The 25,281-nt window shown below is 50.0% G+C and overlaps 1 protein-coding gene across 1 annotated transcript; it reads left to right on the top strand.

Annotated features, from left to right (window-relative positions):
* The first annotated feature begins 4,930 nt into the window (after window positions 1-4,930).
* On the top strand, window positions 4,931-15,930 carry LOC129814187 (neuropeptide FF receptor 1-like). Its single transcript, XM_055867098.1, has 3 exons — window positions 4,931-5,320; window positions 14,355-14,454; window positions 14,931-15,930. The coding sequence occupies exons 1-3, from the start codon at window positions 4,960-4,962 to the stop codon at window positions 15,886-15,888; spliced, it is 1,419 nt and encodes a 472-aa protein (XP_055723073.1). The 5' UTR covers window positions 4,931-4,959; the 3' UTR covers window positions 15,889-15,930.
* Window positions 15,931-25,281: the final 9,351 nt, after the last annotated feature.

The raw sequence follows: 25,281 nt of genomic DNA on the forward strand, positions 1-25,281 counted from the left end.
AACCGTGAAGCTAAAGGCTATGTGCCATAAACAAAGTCAACCTCCTACAAAGACAGGTGGGAAAAAGGGATACCTAAGTATGGTTCTCAATCAGAGACAACGATAGACAGCTGTCCCTGATTGAAAACCCTACCCGGCCAAAACATAGAAATACAAATAATAGAACTAAAAAACACAGAATACCCACCCCAAATCACACCCTGACCATACCAAATAGATACATAAAAAGGATTTAAGGTCAGGGCGTGACAGTATCCCCCCCACCAAAGGTGCAGACTCCGGCCGCAAAACCTGAACCTATTGGGGAGAATCTGGGTGGGCATCTATCCGCGGTGGCGGCTCAGGTGCGGGACGCAGACCCTGCTCCACCACTGGCTCACCCCACTTTGGTGGCACCTCTGGTGCGGGGACCCTCGTCGCCGACCCCGGACTGGGGACCCTCGTTGCGGGCCCCGGACTGGGGACCCTCGTTGCGGGCCCCGAACTGGGAACCCTCGTAGCGGGCCCCGGCCTGGGCACCCTCGCTGCAGGCTCTGGAATGGAGAATGTAGCTGGAGGCTCCGGACTGGAGAACGTCGCTGGAGGCTCCCGACTGGAGAACGTCGCTGGAGGCTCCCGACTGGAGAACGTCGCTGGAGGCTCCCGACTGGAGAACGTCGCTGGAGGCTCCCGACTGGAGAACGTCGCTGGAGGCTCCCGACTGGAGAACGTCGCTGGAGGCTCCCGACTGGAGAACGTCGCTGGAGGCTCCCGACTGGGGACCGTCGCTGGATGCTTCGTGCCATGATTCCTCACTGGAGGCTTCGTGCCATGGATCATCACTGGAGGCTTCGTGCCATGGATCATCACTGGAGGATTCTTGCCATGGATCATCACTGGAGTGAGAAGACGTATGGGCAGTCTGGTACGTGGAGCTGCCACAGGGCTCACCAGGCTGGGGAGACATACAGGAGGATTAGTTCTGGGCGCAGGCACAGGACTCACCAGGCTGGAGAGACATACAGAAGGCTTTGTCCTTGGCAGAGGCACCGGATACACTGGGCCGTGGAGGCGCATTGGAGGTCTCGAGCTTAGAGCCTGCACAACCCGTCCTGGCTGGGTGGTTATCTTCACCCTGCAAATGCGGGGCGCTGGCACAGGACGCACTGGGCTGTGCAGACGTACCGGAGACACAGTGCGCAGAGCCGGCGCAGGATATACTGGGCCGAGGAGGTGCACTGGAGGTCTGGAGAGCAGGGCTGGCACAACCTGTTCTGGCTGGATGCTCAACCTAGCCCGGCAGATGCGGGGAGCTGGGATGTAGCGCACCGGGCTGTGAACTCGCACTGGAGACACCGTGCGCTCCAACGCATAACACGGTGCCTGACCAGTACGCCGCTCGCCACGGTAAGCACGAGGAGTTGGCTCAGGTCTCCAACCTGACTCAGACAATCTCAATTTTTTGGGGGGGGCTGCCTCTCGGGCTTCCTTGCTAGCCGTGTTCCCTCGTAACACTGCCGCTCTGCTTTCGCTGCCTCCAGTTCCTCCTGTGGACGGCGATACTCCCCAGCCTGCCTCCAGGGTCCCTTACCGTCCAGTATCTCCTCCCATGTCCATTTCTCCAGATAGCGCTGCTCCCCCTTACCATGCTGCTTGGTCCCTTGGTGGTGGGAAGTTCTGTCACGGCCGTCAAAAGAAGTAGACCAAGGTGCAGCGTGGTGAGCGTACATATTCCTTTATTTTTGGAAATGCCGACAAAAACAATAAACACTACAAAACAAACCGTGAAGCTAAAGGCTATGTGCCATAAACAAAGTCAACCTCCCACAAAGACAGGTGGGGAAAAAGGGCTACCTAAGTATTTATTTTATTTTATTTATTTCACCTTTATTTAACCAGGTAGGCTAGTTGAGAACAAGTTCTCATTTGCAACTGCGACCTGGCCAAGATAAAGCATAGCAGTGTGAACAGACAACAACACAGAGTTACACATGGAGTAAACAATAAACAAGTCAATAACATGGTAGGAAAAAGAGAATCTATATACAATGTGTGCAAAAGGCATGAGGTAGGCAATAAATCGAATAATTACAATTTAGCAGATTAACACTGGAGTGATAAATCATCAGATGATCATGTGCAAGAAGAGATACTGGTGTGCAAAAGAGCAGAAAAGTAAATAAATAAAAGCAGTATGGGGGTGAGGTAGGTAAATTGGGTGGGTAGTTTACAGATGGACTATGTACAGCTGCAGCGATCGGTTAGCTGCTCGGATAGCAGATTTTTAAAGTTGTTGAGGGAGATAAAAGTCTCCAACTTCAGAGATTTTTGCAATTCGTTCCAGTCGCAGGCAGCAGAGAACTGGAAGGAAAGCCGTCCAAATGAGGTTTTGGCTTTAGGGATGATAGTGAGATACACCTGCTGGAGCGCGTGCTACGGGTGGGTGTAGCCATCGTGACCAGTGAACTGAGATAAGGCGGCACTTTACCTAGCATAGCCTTGTAGATGACCTGGAGCCAGTGGGTCTGACGACGAACATGTAGCGAGGGCCAGCCGACTAGGGCATACAGGTCGCAGTGGTGGGTCGTATAAGGTGCTTTGGTAACAAAACGGATGGCACTGTGATAAACTGCATCCAGTTTGCTAAGTAGAGTATTGGAAGCTATTTTGTAGATGACATCGCCGAAGTCGAGGATCGGTAGGATAGTCAGTTTTACTAGGGTAAGTTTGGCGGCGTGAGTGTAGGAGGCTTTGTTCCGGAATAGAAAGCCGACTCTAGATTTGATTTTGGATTGGAGATGTTTGATATGAGTCTGGAAGGAGAGTTTGCAGTCTAGCCAGACACCTAGGTACTTATAGATGTCCACATATTCTAGGTCGGAACCGTCCAGGGTGGTGATGCTAGTCGGGCGTGCGGGTGCAGGCAGCGAACGGTTGAAAAGCATGCATTTGGTTTTACTAGCATTTAAGAGCAGTTGGAGGCCACGGAAGGAGTGTTGTATGGCATTGAAGCTCATTTGGAGGTTAGATAGCACAGTGTCCAGGGAAGGGCCGGAAGTATACAGAATGGTGTCGTCTGCGTAGAGGTGGATCAGGGAATCGCCCGCAGCAAGAGCAATGAGTATGGTTCTCAATCAGAGACAATGATCGACAGCTGTCCCTGATTGAGAACCCTACCTGGCCAAAACATAGAAAGACAAATAATTGAACTAAAAAACATAGAATACCCACCCCAAATCACACCCTGACCAAACCAAATAGAGACATAAAAAGGATTTCTAAGGTCAGGGCGTGAAGGGGGATCTTAGTTGGATGTAGAAAGGGTTGTAGGCTTGACATGGTAGGCTGATTTCATTGTTGGGATTTTTTGGTATTGTCAAGTAAAGTAATAATCTAGATCATAGATTTTCGAAAACACATGAGTATGAGGTCTCTAGAATGTCTCCATGTGGAGCACGCGCGACAGCGCTGTAGCTATAAAATCAGTTCATGCGCACGGTGCACGCCTCCTCATTTGCCGGATGCGTAGACCGTATGGATCCGATGTGAGGATGAAACAAACAAGCTAAATAGTATTTGAAGGTGTTTTAGTGCACTGGGAAAAGTTCAGTCGCGCTCTCTGTATCTATTTCATAATTTAGTGTGGGGACTATCTGAGATTTTGTTGTATTTTTTCTTATTTCACCGCACACGTGGAGGTCTTTAAAAAGGCACGTAAGGTATGGTCTTTCTTCTACAAATCTACGTATTACAATTTGTCTTTATCGGGATTTCTTTCTCAACTGAATGACATTGATAAGATAGAGAGATCGCCTTCACTTGATTTCGGGAAATTTAAGGTTAATGAAATAATGAAGACTATGAAAGAACTCTGTAAGATTCTCGTTATTGGAATGTCTAATTTATATCCGAATAATATTAATTAGGATGTTTAAAAAACGATCACATTCCATTTAAAAGTTAAATTGACTTGAGCTTCATTCCTATCAGAACATGTCTGTGAATACTTGTTTCGATAATGTGTTAATAAATAACCCCAAATAATGATATTGTATAACTTTTATAAAAAATGTAAATTATAACGTGAGAAATAAATAATTAATGTTATTATTTATTGTTTGATTTAAATTAAATGCTTTTGCATGATAGTATACTGTGTACAAAAAAGTACAAAACCGCCCTATTTAATAAGGTTTAACATTGGCTGTGTATGTTTATAAATCTTTATACACGTTATTAGCATATCATAAACATGATAGTATAGTTAAAAAGAGCATTATCAAAGCTGAATGAATAAGAGATATCAGAACTAACTGGAGTTGTTGAATGTAAAACATCTTTGTTGACAGTCTACGTTCAAAGAGGATGAAAGATGTTTGTGACAGTCTTTGGTATTACTTATGACAATCATTGGCATTGTGATATTATCATAATGCCAATGACTGTCACAAACATCTCTCATCCCATTTGAAAAACAGAATGTATTCAGGCAAATAGAATGGTTGTTGAGCGCTCCAAGCTGAATGGTTGTCATAGAGAAGTTCTGATATTCATTCATCGACATTCACCATCTCGCTATACTTACAACAACATTGTCACCTCACTACCCATAATTAATTGTAATGCTTCTTATGCATGTCATTGTCGCTTCATGGAGACAGCTAACAAACATACCTTTTTTGGTGGATTACTGAAACATACTGTAAACAGGATCCTGAGGTCCTACAGTGGATTGGCCTAAACCATACACTGCATTCTCAATTGATTACCTGGACAACCATATATATCTACAAGAAGTCGATAAAACAAGCCAACAAAAAATATAATTTACCAAAGTGACAAAAGACTTAATGTGATTTAGCTTTTTTTTTTAAGACGCCAAATATTTGTAATGATTTACTCCCATGTAATAAATATGTTATTGTTTTTTGGGGTATTTTTAGCCTGACTGTTCTCCTGGTCTAATAAGAGGAGTTCAAGATGGAGGACACATTGGAACTTCAATTGACCACTACTCTTTACATGACCTCTGACCTTATTCTCTCAACAAACCTCACCAACCTGACCGACTGCACCAACATCAACTCCAGCTGCACCGTCTCTGGCGTCAAGCTCTCCCCTTACTACCAACACTCTTTGGCCATAGCAGCCAGCTTTACCCTAGCCTACCTGTTCATCTTCATGCCATGCATGGTGGGTAATTGCCTGGTGTGCCTCATTGTGGTTAAGAACCGTCACATGTGGACAGTTACCAATCTCTTCATCCTCAACCTGGCTATCAGTGACCTGCTGGTGGGCATCTTCTGCATTCCGACTACGCTGGTGGACAACCTCATCACAGGTACAGTAATACCTTATAGAAGCATGGCCTATCTCTTGTACATCAAGCTGCCTCACACTACAGAGACAAGTACACCCACTGGACACGAGGCTAGTCTATCGTAGGGCCTTACCTCCAATCCATCTCATTAATGCTGAGTGTCAAGCAGAGAGGCATAGATTCCTACCATTTTTAGAGTCTTTTTGGCATGACCTTCCAATCTCAGGGCGCAAACTCTAACCACAAAGTTACTAAGTTGGTTTTACCCTACTGCTATAATGATTCTGTAAATTCATAAAACACAATACTCTGTATTCATTGCTGTTAGCTTTGATGAAAGAATGATGCAACCTTTAGAGAAAGACAGTTATTTCTATAACTGATTTGCCAGTTTCCTTTAGCTATTGATTACAACAGTTATTAGGATAAACCCATCTTGTGCCTTGAAAGAAACATAATTCTAGCTATCCCCAGTAGTCATTCACATGTATTGTATGACTCTGTTTCAGCAGGGGTCTTATATATGTCTGAACTTGCACATGCCCCAGCCTAGCCAGCTTTGCAATGGTTTAGATAAGTTCAATTCATTCTCACCAATCTTCACACATCTCACAAGCTGAATTGCCAGCCTGTTGTTGAATTGTATTATTTAAATTTTTACTATTATTAATAGCAAGCCTTTTTATCATTGTCTTGTAAAAAAAGAAAAGCCTTTGGTGAACTAACACATGACTCTTTACAACCTTACTAGCTCTGACTCTGCTGATAGCTACTTTATTGAGGAAAATCTACTTACCATGACTGTGATGTGTGGTTGTCCCACCTAGTTATCTTAAGATGAATGTACTTACCATGACTGTGCTATGTGGTTGTCCCACCTAGTTATCTTAAGATGAATGTACTTACCATGACTGTGCTATGTGGTTGTCCCTGTCACGTTCTTTCAAAATCGAACCCAGAAGCAGACCAGGACAAGGAGAGTAGGAAGAAGGTGAGTATTTATTTACAAGTGAATATGAAGGTGTGGAAATATCCAGGTAGCGTAACGGGCAGTGGTGGTGAGTTGATGGGAGTGAATAGGTGGGTCCAAAGGAGTAGCGGAAGCCTCCGACGACCAGGCAGGAATGGGGTAAGTGATCCGGGAGAATAACTGAAGACAGAACAAACGGGGGTAAGTTTAAGGCAAGCAAGACGTACAAAACAACAAAACAAATACTATCAAGCTGGAGGCTGATACGCTGGCATAACATACTGATTAAGGCTAACGATCCGGCAGGGAATGGATGTCAGGTCCGGGCTTACGAAGAGGAGAGATGATGATCAGGACCAGGTGCACAGATAGCTGATGGGATACAGGTGCGGGTAATCTGAGATCTCCCAACTAGCTAAAACGCCCGGCAACCAGCCAGGGTGCGTTCCAGGACACCGGAAAAACACTCCAGAACAGAACACAGGCAAAAACCAGACTCAGGAAACGGGATTCGTGACAGTACCCCCCCTCCGACGAACGCCACCGGGCGGACTACCCGGAGCGCCAGGGTGGAGGCGGTAGAAGTCACGAAGCATGTCAGCGTCAAGGATCTGACGCCAAGGAATCCAACTCCTCTCCTCTGGACCATATCCTTCCCAATCCACTAGATACTGGAACCCTCGACCCCGCCGTCTTGAGTCCATGATGTGGCGCACCGTGTAGACAGGACCACCTCCGATCATCCGAGGAGGGGGAGGACGAGGAGGAGGGGGCAACAGAGGACTGAGGTGATCCGGCTTGAGGCAGGAGACATGAAAGGTGGGATGTACTCTAAGTGTTGCAGGCAACTTGAGTCGGACCACCACCGGATTAATGATTCTCTCCACTACAAACGGACCAATGAACTTCGGTGACAGTTTCCTCGACTCAGTCCGTAGAGGAAGATCCCGTGTAGCTAATCAAACCTTATCTCCGACCGTATAAGCGGGGGCAGGAATACGGCGACGATTCGCCTGGATCTGATACCGGTCAGAAACTCTAAGGAGAGCCTTCCTGGCCCGATGCCAGGTCCGGTGGCAACGACGAATGTGGGTCTAGACGGAGGGAACCGAGAGAACCCTCTCCGGAGAAGGAAACAAGGGAGGTTGGTAACCGTACAGGCACTGGAAGGGAGACATCCCAGTAGCAGATGAAGGGAGAGTTTTATGGGCATACTCGACCCAGGGTAATTGAGAGGACCAAGAGGTGGGATCAGAGGAAACAAGACAGCACAGCGTGGACTCCATCTTCTGGTTGGCTCTCTCCGCCTGACCATTAGATTGGGGGTGAAATCCAGAAGTGAGACTGACTGTAGCTCCAATGGCCAAACATAAGGATCTCCAGACATCAGAGGTAAACTGAGGACCACGGTCAGAAACAATGTCACAGGGCAACCCGTGGACCCTGAAAACCTCCCTAACCAGGATCTTGGACGTCTCAGTGGCAGAAGGCAGCTTGGAGAGGGGGACAAAGTGAGCAAACTTGCTGAATCTGTCCACAATGGTCAGAATAACCGTGTTACCAACAGAAGAGGGAAACCCCGTGACAAAGTCCAGGGCCAGATGCGACCAAGGTCGCCGGGGAATAGGTAGGGGGTGAAGAAGCCCAGAGCTGGGCCGATTGGAACTCTTATTCTGTGCACAAACAGGACAAGCGGCAACAAACCTCCGGGTATCTTCTCCCATGGCAGGCCACCAAAATCGTCTGCGCAGTAGCGCCATAGTCCGAGCAACGCCAGGGCGACAAGCTATCTTGCTGGCGTGGGACCACTGAAGGACAGCAGAGCGGACCGACTCAGGCACGAACAACCGACCGGGTGGACCGTTACCGGGCCCGGGCTGCGTCCGAAGGGCCGCCATCACATCCTCCTCAATCCTCCATGTAACGGCTCCCACGACAACATTCTGGGGAATAATCGTCTCAGTCTTGGCCCCACTCTCCTCCGTCTTGGAGAACATCCGGGACAGGGCGTCCGCCTTCCCGTTCTTCGACCCAGGGAAAAATTGAAGCGTCCAAAAAACAAAGCCCACCTGGGCTGACGGGAGTTGAGACGTTTAGCTGATTGCACGTAAGCCAGATTCTTGTGGTAAGTCCAGACCACAAACGGTTGCTCCGTTCCCTCCAACCAGTGACGCCACTCCTCCAAGGCAAGCTTCACAGCGAGAAGCTCCCGGTTACCTACATCGTAGTTTCTTTCAGCTGGAGAAAGACGACGAGTAGAAGGCGCAGGGATGGAGTTTACCGTCAGTGGGGCTACGCTGGGACAGGATGGCGCCCACCCCCACATCAGACGCGTCCACCTCAACAACAAACTGACGGGAAGTGTCAGGTTGAGAGAGAATCGGGGCATTGGTGAATCGGCTCTTCAAGTCCAGAAATGCTCGGTCTGCCTCAGGAGTCCAACAGAAATCTCTGGTGCAAGACGTCAGGGCAGTTAAAGGGACGGCCACCCGGCTGTAATCACGGATAAACCTCCGATAGAAGTTCGCAAACCCCAGGAATCTCTGGAGCTGCAATCTCGTACCGGGCTGGGCCCAATCCCGAACCGCCCGAACCTTCTCTTGGTCCATCATGATCTCTCCCCTGGAGATGATGTACCCGAGGAAGGACGTCGTGTGGGCGTGAAAATCACACTTCTCAGCCTTCACGAACAGACGGTTCTCCAATAACCACTGCAAGACCTGCTTGACATGCAGGACGTGGCTAGAAAGCTCCCTCGAGAAGATGAGGATATCATCCAGGTAAACGGACACAAAAATACCAATCATATCTCTCAGAACATCATTCACCATACTTTGGAACACAGCAGGAGCGTTGGTCAGTCCAAACGGCATCACCTGGTACTCGAAATGTCCCATAGGAGTATTGAACTCAGTCAACCACTCGTCCCCCTCTTTGATCCGAACCAAATGATAAGCATTACGTAGGTCAAGCTTCGTAAAACCCGTAGCACCCTGTAAAGAGTCGAAAGCAGAGCTCATTAAGGGCAGGGGATACTTGTTCTTAACCGTAATATCATTCAACCCCCGATAATCAATACATGGTCGAAGAGAGCCATCCTTCTTACTCACAAAAAAGAATCCTGCTCCCAGAGGTGATGACGAGGGGCGAATGAGACCTGCAGCTAGAGATTCCTTGATGTAGGTCTCCAAGGCTTCACGTTGAGGTCGAGAGATACTGTATAACCGTCCCTTGGGAAAGGCAGCTCCAGGGAACAAATTAATCGCACAGTCATAAGGTCAGTGGGGAGGAAGGGACAGAGCCTTCTGCTTACTGAATATTTCACCCAACTCGTGATATGTTTCTGGAACCAGGGACAAATCAGGAGGAGCAGAGTCACTGACCTGACTGGGAACAGCAGGAGAACAGGCAGTCCTAAGGCAGTTAGCATGACACTCAATGCTCCAACTAGTTACCTTACCCGTCACCCAATCAAACGAGAGATTGTGTTCCTTCAGCCAGGGGTAACCAAGAACCAGAGGAACCTGGGGCGAGGACAGAATGAGGAAGGAGATAAACTCTGAATGATTCCCCGACAACAACATCTTAACCGGTTCAGTCCTCATCGTAATCCGTGCCAGACTACTGCCGTTCAGAGTGGTTGCTTCAATGGCTTCCGGCAATTGTTCCTTGGAAAGCCCCAGCTGTTCCACCAAGTCGGCATCAATAAAGCTGCCATCGGCACCTGAATCGATAAAAGCGTTCATCTCTAAGCTCTGGTCCTTATTCATAAGGGTCGCAGGAAAACGGGGTCTGACAGGATTCTTGAGAGGTTGAAACTGGCTCGCAAAAATTCCTCCCAAAACTAGCGAGCCGGGCAGTTCAACGGGCGCTGTGGACAAGCGGAGATGTAATGTCCCGAGCTACCACAGTAGAGGCAGCTGTTGGTCTCACATCTACGTTGGCGCTCCTCCTTAGCCTGTGTCGCCCCACTTGCATTGGTTCAGGATCTGGTGGCAAGACCCCTCCACTAATCCCGTGTGGGGAAGCATGATCAACACGTTCTGGTCCATTTCCTGAACCAAATGGTAACCGAGTTGCTGATTGATTGGACGGCCCCCACTGCTTCTCCCTCCTTCTCTCTCGGACTCTATTATCTACCCGAATAGCTAAAGTGACCAAGCTGTCTAGGTCACTAGGCTCTGGATAGGATATCAGCTCGTCCTTGAGTTGCTCCGACAACCCCTGGTAAAAAGCCGCTTGTAGTGACTCCTCATTCCAACCACTCTCCACAGCCAATGTCCTGAATTCGATCATAAAGTCTGCCACACTGCGAGCTCCTTGGCGAAGAGTGAACAAACGTTTAGCTGCGTCCTTACCTCGGACAGGATGGTCAAAAAGCTCTCTCATCTCTGCCATGAACTCCTGGTATGAAGCCATGCAGGTGTCCGGTCGTTCCCAAACGGCTGAAGCCCATTCCAGAGCTCTACCACGCAGTAGTTCAATCACGAAAGCTATCCTAGCCTTATCTGTGGCATAAGAGTAGGGCTGTAGATCAAAAACTAAGCCACACTGCATAAGAAATGAACGGCATCTTCCAAAATCCCCCTCGTACTTATCAGGCGTCGGAACCTTGGGCTCACGGAAGGAAACCTCTCCAGAATCGGCAGGTGATATGGGTGAAACAGGTGGTGGATGTCCCGCCGGCAACCTGAGCTGATCCTGGATATTCGTCAAGCTAGCAGATAAGTTCCGGACTGAACCCGCTATCTCCTGTAGCGCCGTGTCGTGTTGTTCCAATATCTTCCCCTGCTGGGTAACGGCATGGCAAACGGGGTCCAGGTCCGCTGGGTTCATCCTTGGCCGGATCGTTCTGTCACGTTCTTTCAAAATCGAACCCAGAAGCAGACCAGGACAAGGAGAGTAGGAAGAAGGTGAGTATTTATTTACAAGTGAATATGAAGGTGTAGAAATATCCAGGTAGCGTAACGGGCAGCGGTGGTGAGTTGATGGGAGTGAATAGGTGGGTCCAAAGGAGTAGCGGAAGCCTCCGACAACCAGGCAGGAATGGGGTAAGTGATCCGGGAGAATAACTGAAGACAGAACAAACGGGGTTAAGTTTAAGGCAAGCAAGACGTACAAAACAACAAAACAAATACACTGCTCAAAAAAATAAAGGGAACACTTAAAAAACACAATGTAACTCCAAGTCAATCACACTTCTGTGAAATCAAACTGTCCACTTAGGAAGCAACACTGATTGACAATAAATTTCACATGCTGTTGTGCAAATGGAATAGACAAAAGGTGGAAATTATAGGCAATTAGCAAGACACCCCCCAAAACAGGAGTGATTCTGCAGGTGGTGACCACAGACCACTTCTCAGTTCCTATGCTTCCTGGCTGATGTTTTGGTCACTTTTGAATGCTGGCGGTGCTCTCACTCTAGTGGTAGCATGAGACGGAGTCTACAACCCACACAAGTGGCTCAGGTAGTGCAGTTCATCCAGGATGGCACATCAATGCGAACTGTGGCAAAAAGGTTTGCTGTGTCTGTCAGCGTAGTGTCCAGAGCATGCAGGCGCTACCAGGAGACAGGCCAGTACATCAGGAGATGTGGAGGAGGCCGTAGGAGGGCAACAACCCAGCAGCAGGACCGCTACCTCCGACTTTGTGCAAGGAGGTGCACTGACAGCGCCCTGCAAAATTACCTCCAGCAGGCCACAAATGTGCATGTGTCAGCATATGGTCTCACAAGGGGTCTGAGGATCTCATCTCGGTACCTAATGGCAGTCAGGCTACCTCTGGCGAGCACATGGAGGGCTGTGCGGCCCCACAAAGAAATGCCACCCCACACCATGACTGACCCATCGCCAAACCGGTCATGCTGGAGGATGTTGCAGGCAGCAGAACGTTCTCCACGGCGTCTCCAGACTCTGTCACGTCTGTCACATGTGCTCATGTGCTCAGTGTGAACCTGCTTTCATCTGTGAAGAGCACAGGGCGCCAGTGGCGAATTTGCCAATCTTGGTGTTCTCTGGCAAATGCCAAACGTCCTGCACGGTGTTGGGCTGTAAGCACAACTCCCACCTGTGGACGTCGGGCCCTCATACCACCCTCATGGAGTCTGTTTCTGGCCGTTTGAACAGACGCATGCACATTTGTGGCCTGCTGGAGGTCATTTTGCAGGGCGCTGGCAGTGCACCTCCTTGCACAAAGTCGGAGGTAGCGGTCCTGCTGCTGCGTTGTTGCCCTCCTACGGCCTCCTCCACGTCTCCTGATGTACTGGCCTGTCTCCTGGTAGCGCCTGCATGCTCTGGACACTACGCTGACAGACACAGCAAACCTTTTTGCCTCAGTTCGCATTGATGTGCCATCCTGGATAAACTGCACTACCTGAGCCACTTGTGTGGGTTGTAGACTCCGTCTCATGCTACCACTAGAGTGAGAGCACCGCCAGCATTCAAAAGTGACCAAAACATCAGCCAGGAAGCATAGGAACTGAGAAGTGGTCTGTGGTCACCACCTGCAGAATCACTCCTGTTTTGGGGGGTGTCTTGCTAATTGCCTATAATTTCCACCTTTTGTCTATTCCATTTGCACAACAGCATGTGAAATTTATTGTCAATCAGTGTTGCTTCCTAAGTGGACAGTTTGATTTCACAGAAGTGTGATTGACTTGGAGTTACATTGTGTTGTTTAAGTGTTCCCTTTATTTTTTTGAGCAGTGTACTATCAAGCTGGAGGCTGATACGCTGGCATAACATACTGATTAAAGCTAACGATCCGGCAGGGAATGGATGTCAGGTCCGGGCTTATGAAGAGGAGAGATGATGATCAGGACCAGGTGCACAGATAGCTGATGGGATACAGGTGCGGGTAATCTGAGATCTCCCAACTAGCTAAAACGCCCGGCAACCAGCCAGGGTGCGTTCCAGGACACCGGAAAAACACTCCAGAACAGAACACAGGCAAAAACCAGACTCAGGAAACGGGATTCGTGACAGTCCCACCTAGTTATCTTAAGATGAATGTACTTACCATGACTGTGCTATGTGGTTGTCCCACCTAGTTATCTTAAGATGAATGTACTTACCATGACTGTGCTATGTGGTTGTCCCACCTAGTTATCTTAAGATGAATGTACTTACCATGACTGTGCTATGTGGTTGTCCCACCTAGTTATCTTAAGATGAATGTACTTACCATGACTGTGCTATGTGGTTGTCCCACCTAGTTATCTTAAGATGAATGTACTTACCATGACTGTGTTATGTGGTTGTCCCACCTAGTTATCTTAAGATGAATGTACTTACCATGACTGTGCTATGTGGTTGTCCCACCTAGTTATCTTAAGATGAATGTACTTACCATGACTGTGCTATGTGGTTGTCCCACCTAGTTATCTTAAGATGAATCTACTTACCATGACTGTGCTATGTGGTTGTCCCACCTAGTTATCTTAAGATGAATGCACTAACTAAGTCACTCTGGATAAGAGCATCTGCTAAATGACAAAAATGCAAATGTAAATTGGATATTGCAGATTCATGTTTGAATAGTTCAGAACTGAGAGAAAAATAGTAGGTCTGAACATGATGATTGCAGCTGTCTTTCATTTGACAGCCTGATGAATAGCTTTACATTTTTAGACAGTTCTTCACAATCTCTTCATCTCTTCAATACAGACATTAGTTGAGTCCAGGCAGTAAAAGTGCTTTTAGAAAACCCCAAATGTACAAAAGTGTGAAATAATCATTGCCATAAAATCACTCAGGCGGGAAGTCTTAACTTACAGTAATTACCTTTTCAAAACACACCTTTTGTTGGCTACATATTCACGCTGGGTAGGTATAAATACTTGATCCACTCTTGTGCAAAAAGGTATTTTGGCATCTTTCATGCAGGTTTTAAATGTACAGTACTCCTGAAGTTTTTTATTATTTATGACCAAATCATGTGTACCAAACTAACTCACGTGTACCAAACTAACTCATGTGTACCAAAAATGCCAAAAACACCCGTTCACAGAATGGCTATTGACTCTCATTGAAATGTCTGGCAGCTCACCAATAAAGTGTTATTGTTGCTATTGTTTTTTGACAGGCTGGCCCTTTAGCAATGCAGTGTGTAAGTTAAGTGGCCTGGTACAGGGGATATCAGTGGCTGCATCTGTCTTCACCTTGGTTGCCATCGCTGTGGACAGGTAAGTCCCCCACCTCTTTCCTCCCCCATTGTCTCCTTTAGGCATGCAGGGTACTTGTTAGTATCTGCACATGTGAATTGGAAGGGGATAGAAAGGCTTTCATGTATGCATGTTAAACACTTCGTGTTTTACAGTAAATTGTTTAATCTACAGATTTAGGATCTTAATTTGAGCCGATTTGCTACAGAAGAAAAATAATCCTGCAGCAACAGGAAATATGAATTATAATTAATCAACATTTTTTTGTTGATACATTTTTCATTGGAGAAAATCAAGTTGGAAATTTTAAAGTAGTAATTACAAACTTTAGAAGCCATTTAACCCTTGAATACACTACAAGTTTGCATTTCCTGCTCAGCAACAAAATAGTGATCAAATTAAGATCCTACATCTGTATGTGGCGTATAAAGAATCCTTAGTGAAATGAATCGCTTCATCACTTCTCATCTATCTCTCCTCTCTCTCTCTCCCATTAGATTCCGCTGTATTGTTTACCCCTTTAAGCCCAAGCTAACCCTTCTTGTTGCTAAGGCAACTATAGGGCTGGTGTGGGCTCTTGCACTGGTGATCATGCTTCCGTCGGCTGTGATGCTGACGGTGGATCAAGAGAAGGGTCACTTCATGGTATCCAGTGACAACAAAATCTACCCTCTCTACTACTGCTATGAGACCTGGCCTGACCCTGAGATGAGGAAAGTTTACACCATGGTCCTGTTCACACACATCTACCTGATGCCCTTAGCTCTTATCATGATCATGTATGGCTGCATCGGAGCCAAGCTTTCTGCTACAGCTGTTCTGTCCAGCAGCGGGCACCCAGATATTAAGTCCCCTATCTCCCAGAGGAAGGTCAAGGTGGTTAAAATGCTAATCGTGGTGGCTCTCCTCTTCATGCTGTCCTGGCTGCCACTCTGGACCCTGATGCTCCTCACAGACTACGCCAGACCTGAGGGGGACCAACTGGACCTTCTGACAGGCTACATCTTCCCTTTCTCCCACTGGCTGGCCTTCTCCAACTCCAGCATCAACCCCATCATCTATGGCTACTTCAATGAAAACTTTAAGAAGGGCTTCCAGGCTGCCTGTCGTCCTGGATCCTGTTGCAGCGTTGTCCCCCAGGAGCAGGTGGTGAGCAAGGATCAGCAGGGGTGCAAGGCCAGAACCACCCGGGACACAGCCCTCAGCGCCAACCCTCTCACCATCCGAGGAGTGAGAAACCGCATCCACACCGACAGCGACCTGACGGGCTGCGTGTGTCTAGAGATGGAGCAGAGGAAGGCAGAGTCCTCGGCCGAGGCAGGAGGCTGGCGGGGCTCAGAGGCAGAGGGAAGTAACTGTAACGGTGGAGTGTCAATAAAAAGGGGTGTTCATGCGGAGGATGTTGATGGACTCTCTCCAATGGGGGCTGCTGTGTGTCAGGCGTGGGAGCATTGAAAGGTAGTGGGGTGGACAACAACAGTGGGGTGGACAACAACAGTGGGGTGGACAACAACAGTGGGGTGGACAACAACAGTGAGGTGGACAACAACAGTGAGGTGGACAACAACAGTGAGGTGGACAACAACAGTGGGGTGGACAACAACAGTGGGGTGGACAACAACAGTGGGGTGGACAACAACAGTGGGGTGGACAACAACAGTGGGGTGGACAACAGTGAGGTGGACAACAGTGGGGTGGACAACAACAGTGGGGTGGACAACAACAGTAGGGTGGACAACAACAGTGGGGTAGACAACAACAGTGAGGTGGACAACAACAGTCGGGTGGACAACAACAGTCGGGTGGACAACAACAGTGAGGTGGACAACAACAGTGGGGTGGACAACAACAGTGGGGTGTACAACAACAGTGGGGTGTACAACAACAGTGGGGTGGACAACAACAGTGGGGTGGACAACAACAGTGGGGTGGACAACAACAGTGAGGTGGACAACAACAGTGGGGTGGACAACAACAGTGGGGTGGACGACAACAACAGTGAGGTGGACAACAGTGGGGTGGACAACAACAGTGGGGTGGACAACAACAGTGAGGTGGACAACAACAGTGGGGTGGACAACAACAGTGAGGTGGACAACAACAGTGGGGTGGACAACAACAGTGGGGTGGACAACAACAGTGGGGTGGACAACAACAGTGGGGTGGACAACAACAGTGAGGTGGACAACAACAGTGAGGTGGACAACAACAGTGGGGTGGACAACAGTGGGGTGGACAACAGTGGGGTGGACAACAGTGGGGTGGACAACAACAGTGAGGTGGACAACAACAGTGAGGTGGACAACAACAGTGAGGTGGACAACAACAGTGAGGTGGACAACAACAGTGAGGTGGACAACAACAGTGAGGTGGACAACAACAGTGAGGTGGACAGCAACAGTGGGGTGAACAACAACAGTGAGGTGGACAACAACAGTGGGGTGGACAACAACAGTGAGGTGGACAACAACAGTGGGGTGGACAACAACAGTGGGGTGGACAACAACAGTGGGGTGGACAACAACAGTGGGGTGGACAACAACAGTGGGGTGGACAACAACAGTGAGGTGGACAACAACAGTGGGGTGGACAACAACAGTGGGGTGGACAACAACAGTGGGGTGGACAACAACAGTGGGGTGGACAACAACAGTGGGGTGGACAACAACAGTGGGGTGGACAACAACAGTGGGGTGGACAACAACAGTGGGGTGGACAACAACATTTAGGTGGACAACAACAGTGGGGTGGACAACAACAGTGGGGTGGACAACAACAGTGGGGTGGACAACAACAGTGGGGTGGACAACAACAGTGAGGTGGACAACAACAGTGAGGTGGACAACAACATTGGGGTGGACAACAACAGTGGGGTGGACAACAACAGTGGGGTGGACAACAACAGTGGGGTGGACAACAACAGTGGGGTGGACAACAACAGTGGGGTGGACAACAACAGTGGGGTGGACAACAACAGTGAGGTGGACAACAGTGGGGTGGACAACAACAGTGGGGTGGACAACAACAGTGAGGTGGACAACAACAGTGGGATGGACAACAACAGTGAGGTGGACAACAACAGTGGGGTGGACAACAACAGTGGGGTGGACAACAACAGTGAGGTGGACGACAGTGGGGTGGACAACAACAGTGGGGTGGACAACAGTGAGGTGGACCACAACAGTGGGGTGGACAACAACAGTGAGGTGGACAACAGTGAGGTGGACAACAACAGTGGGGTGGACAACAGTGAGGTGGACAACAACAGTGAGGTGGACAACAGTGGGGTGGACAACAACAGTGAGGTGGACAACAGTGAGGTGGACAACAACAGTGAGGTGGACAACAACAGTGAGGTGGACAACAGTGAGGTGGACAACAACAGTGGGGTGGACAACAACAGTGGGGTGGACAACAGTAGGGTGGACAACAACAGTGGGGTGGACAACAACAGTGAGCTGGACAACAACAGTGGGGTGGACAACAACAGTGGGGTGGACAACAACAGTGGGGTGGACAACAACAGTGAGGTGGACAACAACAGTGGGGTGGACAACAACAGTGGGGTGGACAACAACAGTGGGGTGGACAAAAACAGTGGGGTGGACAACAACAGTGGGGTGGACAACAACAGTGGGGTGGACAACAACAGTGGGGTGGACAACAACAGTGAGGTGGACAACAGTGGGGTGGACAACAACAGTGAGGTGGACAACAGTGAGCTGGACAACAACAGTGAGGTGGACAACAACAGTGGGGTGGACAACAACAGTGGGGTGGACAACAACAGTGGGGTGGACAACAACAGTGGGGTGGACAACAACAGTGAGGTGGACAACAACAGTGGGGTGGACAACAACAGTGGGGTGGACAACAACAGTGCGGTGGACAACAACAGTGGGGTGGACAACAGTGGGGTGGACAACAACAGTGGGGTGGACAACAGTGGGGTGGACAACAACAGTGGGGTGGACAACAACAGTGCGGTGGACAACAACAGTGCGGTGGACAACAACAGTGGGGTGGACAACAACAGTGGGGTGGACAACAACAGTGGGGTGGACAACAACAGTGGGGTGGACAACAACAGTGAGGTGGACAACAGTGAGGTGGACAACAACAGTGGGGTGGACAACAACAGTGGGGTGGACAACAACAGTGGGGTGGACAACAACAGTGGGGTGGACAACAACAGTGAGGTGGACAACAGTGGGGTGGACAACAACAGTGGGGTGGACAACAACAGTGAGGTGGACAACAACAGTGGGGTGGACAACAACAGTGGGGTGGACAACAACAGTGGGGTGGACAACAACAGTGGGGTGGACAACAACAGTGGGGTGGACAACAACAGTGGGGTGAACAACAACAGTGGGGTGGACAACAACAGTGGGGTGGACAACAACAGTGGGGTGGACAACAACAGTGGGGTGGACAACAACAGTGGGGTGGACAACAACAGTGGGGTGGACAACAACAGTGGGGTGGACAACAACAGTGGGGTGGACAACAACAGAGGGGTGGACAACAACAGTGGGGTGGACAACAACAGTGGGGTGGACAACAACAGTGAGGTGGACAACAGTGGGGTGGACAACAACAGTGGGGCGGACAACAACAGTGGGGTGGACAACAACAGTGGGGCGGACAACAACAGTGGGGCGGACAACAACAGTGGGGCGGACAACAACAGTGAGGCGGACAACAACAGTGGGGCGGACAACAACAGTGAGGCGGACAACAACAGTGGGGCGGACAACAACAGTGGGGTGGACAACAACAGCGGGGTGGACAACAACAGCGGGGTGGACAACAACAGCGAGGTGGACAACAACAGCGGGGTGGACAACAACAGCGGGGTGGACAACAAAAGCGGGGTGGACAACAACATCGAGGTGGACAACAGTGGGGTGGACAACAACAGTGGGGTGGACAACAACAGTGAGGTGGACAACAGTGAGGTGGACAACAGTGAGGTGGACAACAGTGAGGTGGACAACAACAGTGGGGTGGACAACAACAGTGGGGTGGACAACAACAGTGGGGTGGACAACAACAGTGAGGTGGACAACAAAAGTGAGGTGGACAACAGTGGGGTGGACAACAACAGTGGGGTGGACAACAACAGTGGGGTGGACAACAACAGTGCGGTGGACAACAAAAGTGAGGTGGACAACAGTGGGGTGGACAACAGTGAGGTGGACAACAACAGTGGGGTGGACAACAACAGTGGGGTGGACAACAACAGTGAGGTGGACAACAGTGGGGTGGACAACAACAGTGGGGTGGACAACAACAGTGGGGTGGACAACAACAGTGGGGTGGACAACAACAGTGAGGTGGACAACAACAGTGGGGTGGACAACAACAGTGGGGTGGACAACAACAGTGGGGTGGACAACAACAGTGAGGTGGACAACAACAGTGAGGTGGACAACAACAGTGGGGTGGACAACAACAGTGGGGTGGACAACAACAGTGGGGTGGACAACAACAGTGGGGTGGACAACAGTGGGGTGGACAACAACAGTGGGGTGGACAACAACAGTGAGCTGGACAACAACAGTGGGGTGGACAACAACAGTGGGGTGGACAACAACAGTGGGGTGGACAACAGTGAGGTGGACAACAACAGTGAGGTGGACAACAACAGTGGGGTGGACAACAACAGTCGGGTGGACAACAACAGTGGGGTGGACAACAACAGTGAGGTGGACAACAACAGTGGGGTGGACAACAACAGTGGGGTGGACAACAACAGTGGGGTGGACAACAACAGTGGGGTGGACAACAACAGTGGGGTGGACAACAACAGTGGGGTGGACAACAACAGTGAGGTGGACAACAGTGAGGTGGACAACAACAGTGGGGTGGACAACAGCAGTGGGGTGGACAACAGCAGTGAGGTGGACAACAGTGAGCTGGACAACAACAGTGAGGTGGATAACAACAGTGAGGTGGACAACAACAGTGGGGTGGACAACAACAGTGGGGTGGACAACAACAGTGGGGTGGACAACAACAGTGGGGTGGACAACAACAGTGGGGTGGACAACAACAGTGGGGTGGACAACAACAGTGAGGTGGACAACAACAGTGGGGTGGACAACAACAGTGGGGTGGACAACAACAGTGCGGTGGACAACAACTGTGAGGTGGACAACAACAGTGGGGTGGACAACAACAGTGCGGTGGACAACAACAGTGCGGTGGACAACAACAATGCGGTGGACAACAACAGTGGGGTGGACAACAACAGTGGGGTGGACAACAACAGTGGGGTGGACAACAACAGTGGGGTGGACAACAACAGTGGGGTGGACAACAGTGAGGTGGACAACAACAGTGAGGTGGACAACAACAGTGGGGTGGACAACAACAGTGGGGTGGACAACAACAGTGAGGTGGACAACAGTGGGGTGGACAACAACAGTGGGGTGGACAACAACAGTGAGGTGGACAACAACAGTGGGGTGGACAACAACAGTGGGGTGGACAACAACAGTGAGGTGGACAACAACAGTGGGGTGGACAACAACAGTGGGGTGGACAACAACAGTGGGGTGGACAACAACAGTGAGGTGGACAACAACAGTGGGGTGGACAACAACAGTGAGGTGGACAACAACAGTGGGGTGGACAACAACAGTGAGGTGGACAACAACAGTGAGGTGGACAACAACAGTGAGGTGGACAACAACAGTGAGGTGGACAACAACAGTGGGGTGGACAACAACAGTGGGGTGGACAACAACAGTGGGGTGGACAACAACAGTGGTGTGGACAACAACAGTGGGGTGGACAACAACAGTGAGGTGGACAACAGTGAGGTGGACAACAACAGTGGGGTGGACAACAGCAGTGGGGTGGACAACAACAGTGAGGTGGACAACAGTGAGCTGGACAACAACAGTGAGGTGGATAACAACAGTGAGGTGGACAACAACAGTGGGGTGGACAACAACAGTGGGGTGGACAACAGCAGTGGGGTGGACAACAACAGTGGGGTGGACAACAACAGTGGGGTGGACAACAACAGTGGGGTGGACAACAACAGTGAGGTGGACAACAGTGAGGTGGACAACAACAGTGGGGTGGACAACAACAGTGCGGTGGACAACAACAGTGCGGTGGACAACAACAGTGCGGTGGACAACAACAGTGGGGTGGACAACAACAGTGGGGTGGACAACAACAGTGGGGTGGACAACAACAGTGGGGTGGACAACAACAGTGGGGTGGACAACAACAGTGGGGTGGACAACAACAGTGGGGTGGACAACAACAGTGAGGTGGACAACAACAGTGAGGTGGACAACAACAGTGGGGTGGACAACAACAGTGGGGTGGACAACAACAGTGAGGTGGACAACAGTGGGGTGGACAACAACAGTGGGGTGGACAACAACAGTGAGGTGGACAACAACAGTGGGGTGGACAACAACAGTGGGGTGGACAACAACAGTGAGGTGGACAACAACAGTGGGGTGGACAACAACAGTGGGGTGGACAACAACAGTGGGGTGGACAACAACAGTGAGGTGGACAACAACAGTGAGGTGGACAACAACAGTGAGGTGGACAACAACAGTGGGGTGGACAACAACAGTGAGGTGGACAACAACAGTGGGGTGGACAACAGTGGGGTGGACAACAACAGTGGGGTGGACAACAGTGAGGTGGACAACAACAGTGAGGTGGACAACAACAGTGAGGTGGACAATAACAGTGGGGTGGACAACAGTGGGGTGGACAACAGTGGGGTGGACAACAACAGTGGGGTGGACAACAGTGAGGTGGACAACAACAGTGGGGTGGACAACAACAGTGGGGTGGACAACAACAGTGAGGTGGACAACAGTGGGGTGGACAACAACAGTGGGGTGGACAACAACAGTGGGGTGGACAACAACAGTGGGGTGGACAACAACAGTGAGGTGGACAACAACAGTGGGGTGGACAACAACAGTGGGGTGGACAACAACAGTGGGGTGGACAACAACAGTGAGGTGGACAACAACAGTGAGGTGGACAACAACAGTGGGGTGGACAACAACAGTGGGGTGGACAACAACAGTGGGGTGGACAACAACAGTGGGGTGGACAACAGTGGGGTGGACAACAACAGTGGGGTGGACAACAACAGTGAGCTGGACAACAACAGTGGGGTGGACAACAACAGTGGGGTGGACAACAACAGTGGGGTGGACAACAGTGAGGTGGACAACAACAGTGAGGTGGACAACAACAGTGGGGTGGACAACAACAGTCGGGTGGACAACAACAGTGGGGTGGACAACAACAGTGAGGTGGACAACAACAGTGGGGTGGACAACAACAGTGGGGTGGACAACAACAGTGGGGTGGACAACAACAGTGGGGTGGACAACAACAGTGGGGTGGACAACAACAGTGGGGTGGACAACAACAGTGAGGTGGACAACAGTGAGGTGGACAACAACAGTGGGGTGGACAACAGCAGTGGGGTGGACAACAGCAGTGAGGTGGACAACAGTGAGCTGGACAACAACAGTGAGGTGGATAACAACAGTGAGGTGGACAACAACAGTGGGGTGGACAACAACAGTGGGGTGGACAACAACAGTGGGGTGGACAACAACAGTGGGGTGGACAACAACAGTGGGGTGGACAACAACAGTGAGGTGGACAACAGTGAGGTGGACAACAACAGTGGGGTGGACAACAACAGTGCGGTGGACAACAACTGTGAGGTGGACAACAACAGTGGGGTGGACAACAACAGTGCGGTGGACAACAACAGTGCGGTGGACAACAACAATGCGGTGGACAACAACAGTGGGGTGGACAACAACAGTGGGGTGGACAACAACAGTGGGGTGGACAACAACAGTGGGGTGGACAACAACAGTGGGGTGGACAACAGTGAGGTGGACAACAACAGTGAGGTGGACAACAACAGTGGGGTGGACAACAACAGTGGGGTGGACAACAACAGTGAGGTGGACAACAGTGGGGTGGACAACAACAGTGGGGTGGACAACAACAGTGAGGTGGACAACAACAGTGGGGTGGACAACAACAGTGGGGTGGACAACAACAGTGAGGTGGACAACAACAGTGGGGTGGACAACAACAGTGGGGTGGACAACAACAGTGGGGTGGACAACAACAGTGAGGTGGACAACAACAGTGGGGTGGACAACAACAGTGAGGTGGACAACAACAGTGGGGTGGACAACAACAGTGAGGTGGACAACAACAGTGAGGTGGACAACAACAGTGAGGTGGACAACAACAGTGAGGTGGACAACAACAGTGGGGTGGACAACAACAGTGGGGTGGACAACAACAGTGGGGTGGACAACAACAGTGGTGTGGACAACAACAGTGGGGTGGACAACAACAGTGAGGTGGACAACAGTGAGGTGGACAACAACAGTGGGGTGGACAACAGCAGTGGGGTGGACAACAACAGTGAGGTGGACAACAGTGAGCTGGACAACAACAGTGAGGTGGATAACAACAGTGAGGTGGACAACAACAGTGGGGTGGACAACAACAGTGGGGTGGACAACAGCAGTGGGGTGGACAACAACAGTGGGGTGGACAACAACAGTGGGGTGGACAACAACAGTGGGGTGGACAACAACAGTGGGGTGGACAACAACAGTGAGGTGGACAACAACAGTGGGGTGGACAACAACAGTGCGGTGGACAACAACAGTGCGGTGGACAACAACAGTGCGGTGGACAACAACAGTGGGGTGGACAACAACAGTGGGGTGGACAACAACAGTGGGGTGGACAACAACAGTGGGGTGGACAACAACAGTGGGGTGGACAACAACAGTGGGGTGGACAACAACAGTGGGGTGGACAACAACAGTGAGGTGGACAACAACAGTGAGGTGGACAACAACAGTGGGGTGGACAACAACAGTGGGGTGGACAACAACAGTGAGGTGGACAACAGTGGGGTGGACAACAACAGTGGGGTGGACAACAACAGTGAGGTGGACAACAACAGTGGGGTGGACAACAACAGTGGGGTGGACAACAACAGTGAGGTGGACAACAACAGTGGGGTGGACAACAACAGTGGGGTGGACAACAACAGTGGGGTGGACAACAACAGTGAGGTGGACAACAACAGTGAGGTGGACAACAACAGTGAGGTGGACAACAACAGTGAGGTGGACAACAACAGTGGGGTGGACAACAACAGTGAGGTGGACAACAACAGTGGGGTGGACAACAGTGGGGTGGACAACAACAGTGGGGTGGACAACAGTGAGGTGGACAACAACAGTGAGGTGGACAACAACAGTGAGGTGGACAATAACAGTGGGGTGGACAACAGTGGGGTGGACAACAGTGGGGTGTATACATGGTGAGGTTGGATATAAGAGGGTATTGTCATGACATTTTACTGTGAAAGAGCTCTTTCCACCTGACTGTAATGCTAGATGTGTCCTATATAGGAGCCCTCAATTCAACTGTCAATACAGAGACCCATTATAATATAATACATGTGAGGGAAGAATAAAGTGAACCACCTCCATTTCTGTCCTCCAGCTCAGCTTACTGTCCTCCAGCTACAGAGTTGTTCGCTACAGGTTGCTTAGATAAATAATGGTGTTGGGAAATCTTTAGGTAATGTAGGAGGACATTCATATGTTACTACTAACTGGGTATTACTGACATTCATTACCCATTTGAGTTGACCTTATGGATGATATCCAATACACTCCCCCAGAGAGCCACAAAAATAGACAACGGAGATCACATTTTCACATGCAAATAGCACGTTGTTTGATTTCTTCTGGTCAAGGAATGACATTCCACGATAGCAACATTTCTTTGAGT

The sequence above is a fragment of the Salvelinus fontinalis genome, chromosome 2 (genome assembly GCF_029448725.1).
Source record: "Salvelinus fontinalis isolate EN_2023a chromosome 2, ASM2944872v1, whole genome shotgun sequence".
NCBI lineage: Eukaryota > Metazoa > Chordata > Actinopteri > Salmoniformes > Salmonidae > Salvelinus > Salvelinus fontinalis.

Excerpts from the sequence above, each read along its gene's own strand:
- LOC129814187 (XM_055867098.1), top strand. The coding sequence starts at position 4,960 with ATGGAGGACACATTGGAACTTCAATTGACCACTACTCTTTACATGACC. Across the intron at positions 5,321-14,354 it reads GGTGGACAACCTCATCACAG|GCTGGCCCTTTAGCAATGCA; the intron begins GTACAGTAATAC and ends GTTTTTTGACAG. Across the intron at positions 14,455-14,930 it reads GTTGCCATCGCTGTGGACAG|ATTCCGCTGTATTGTTTACC; the intron begins GTAAGTCCCCCA and ends CTCTCCCATTAG.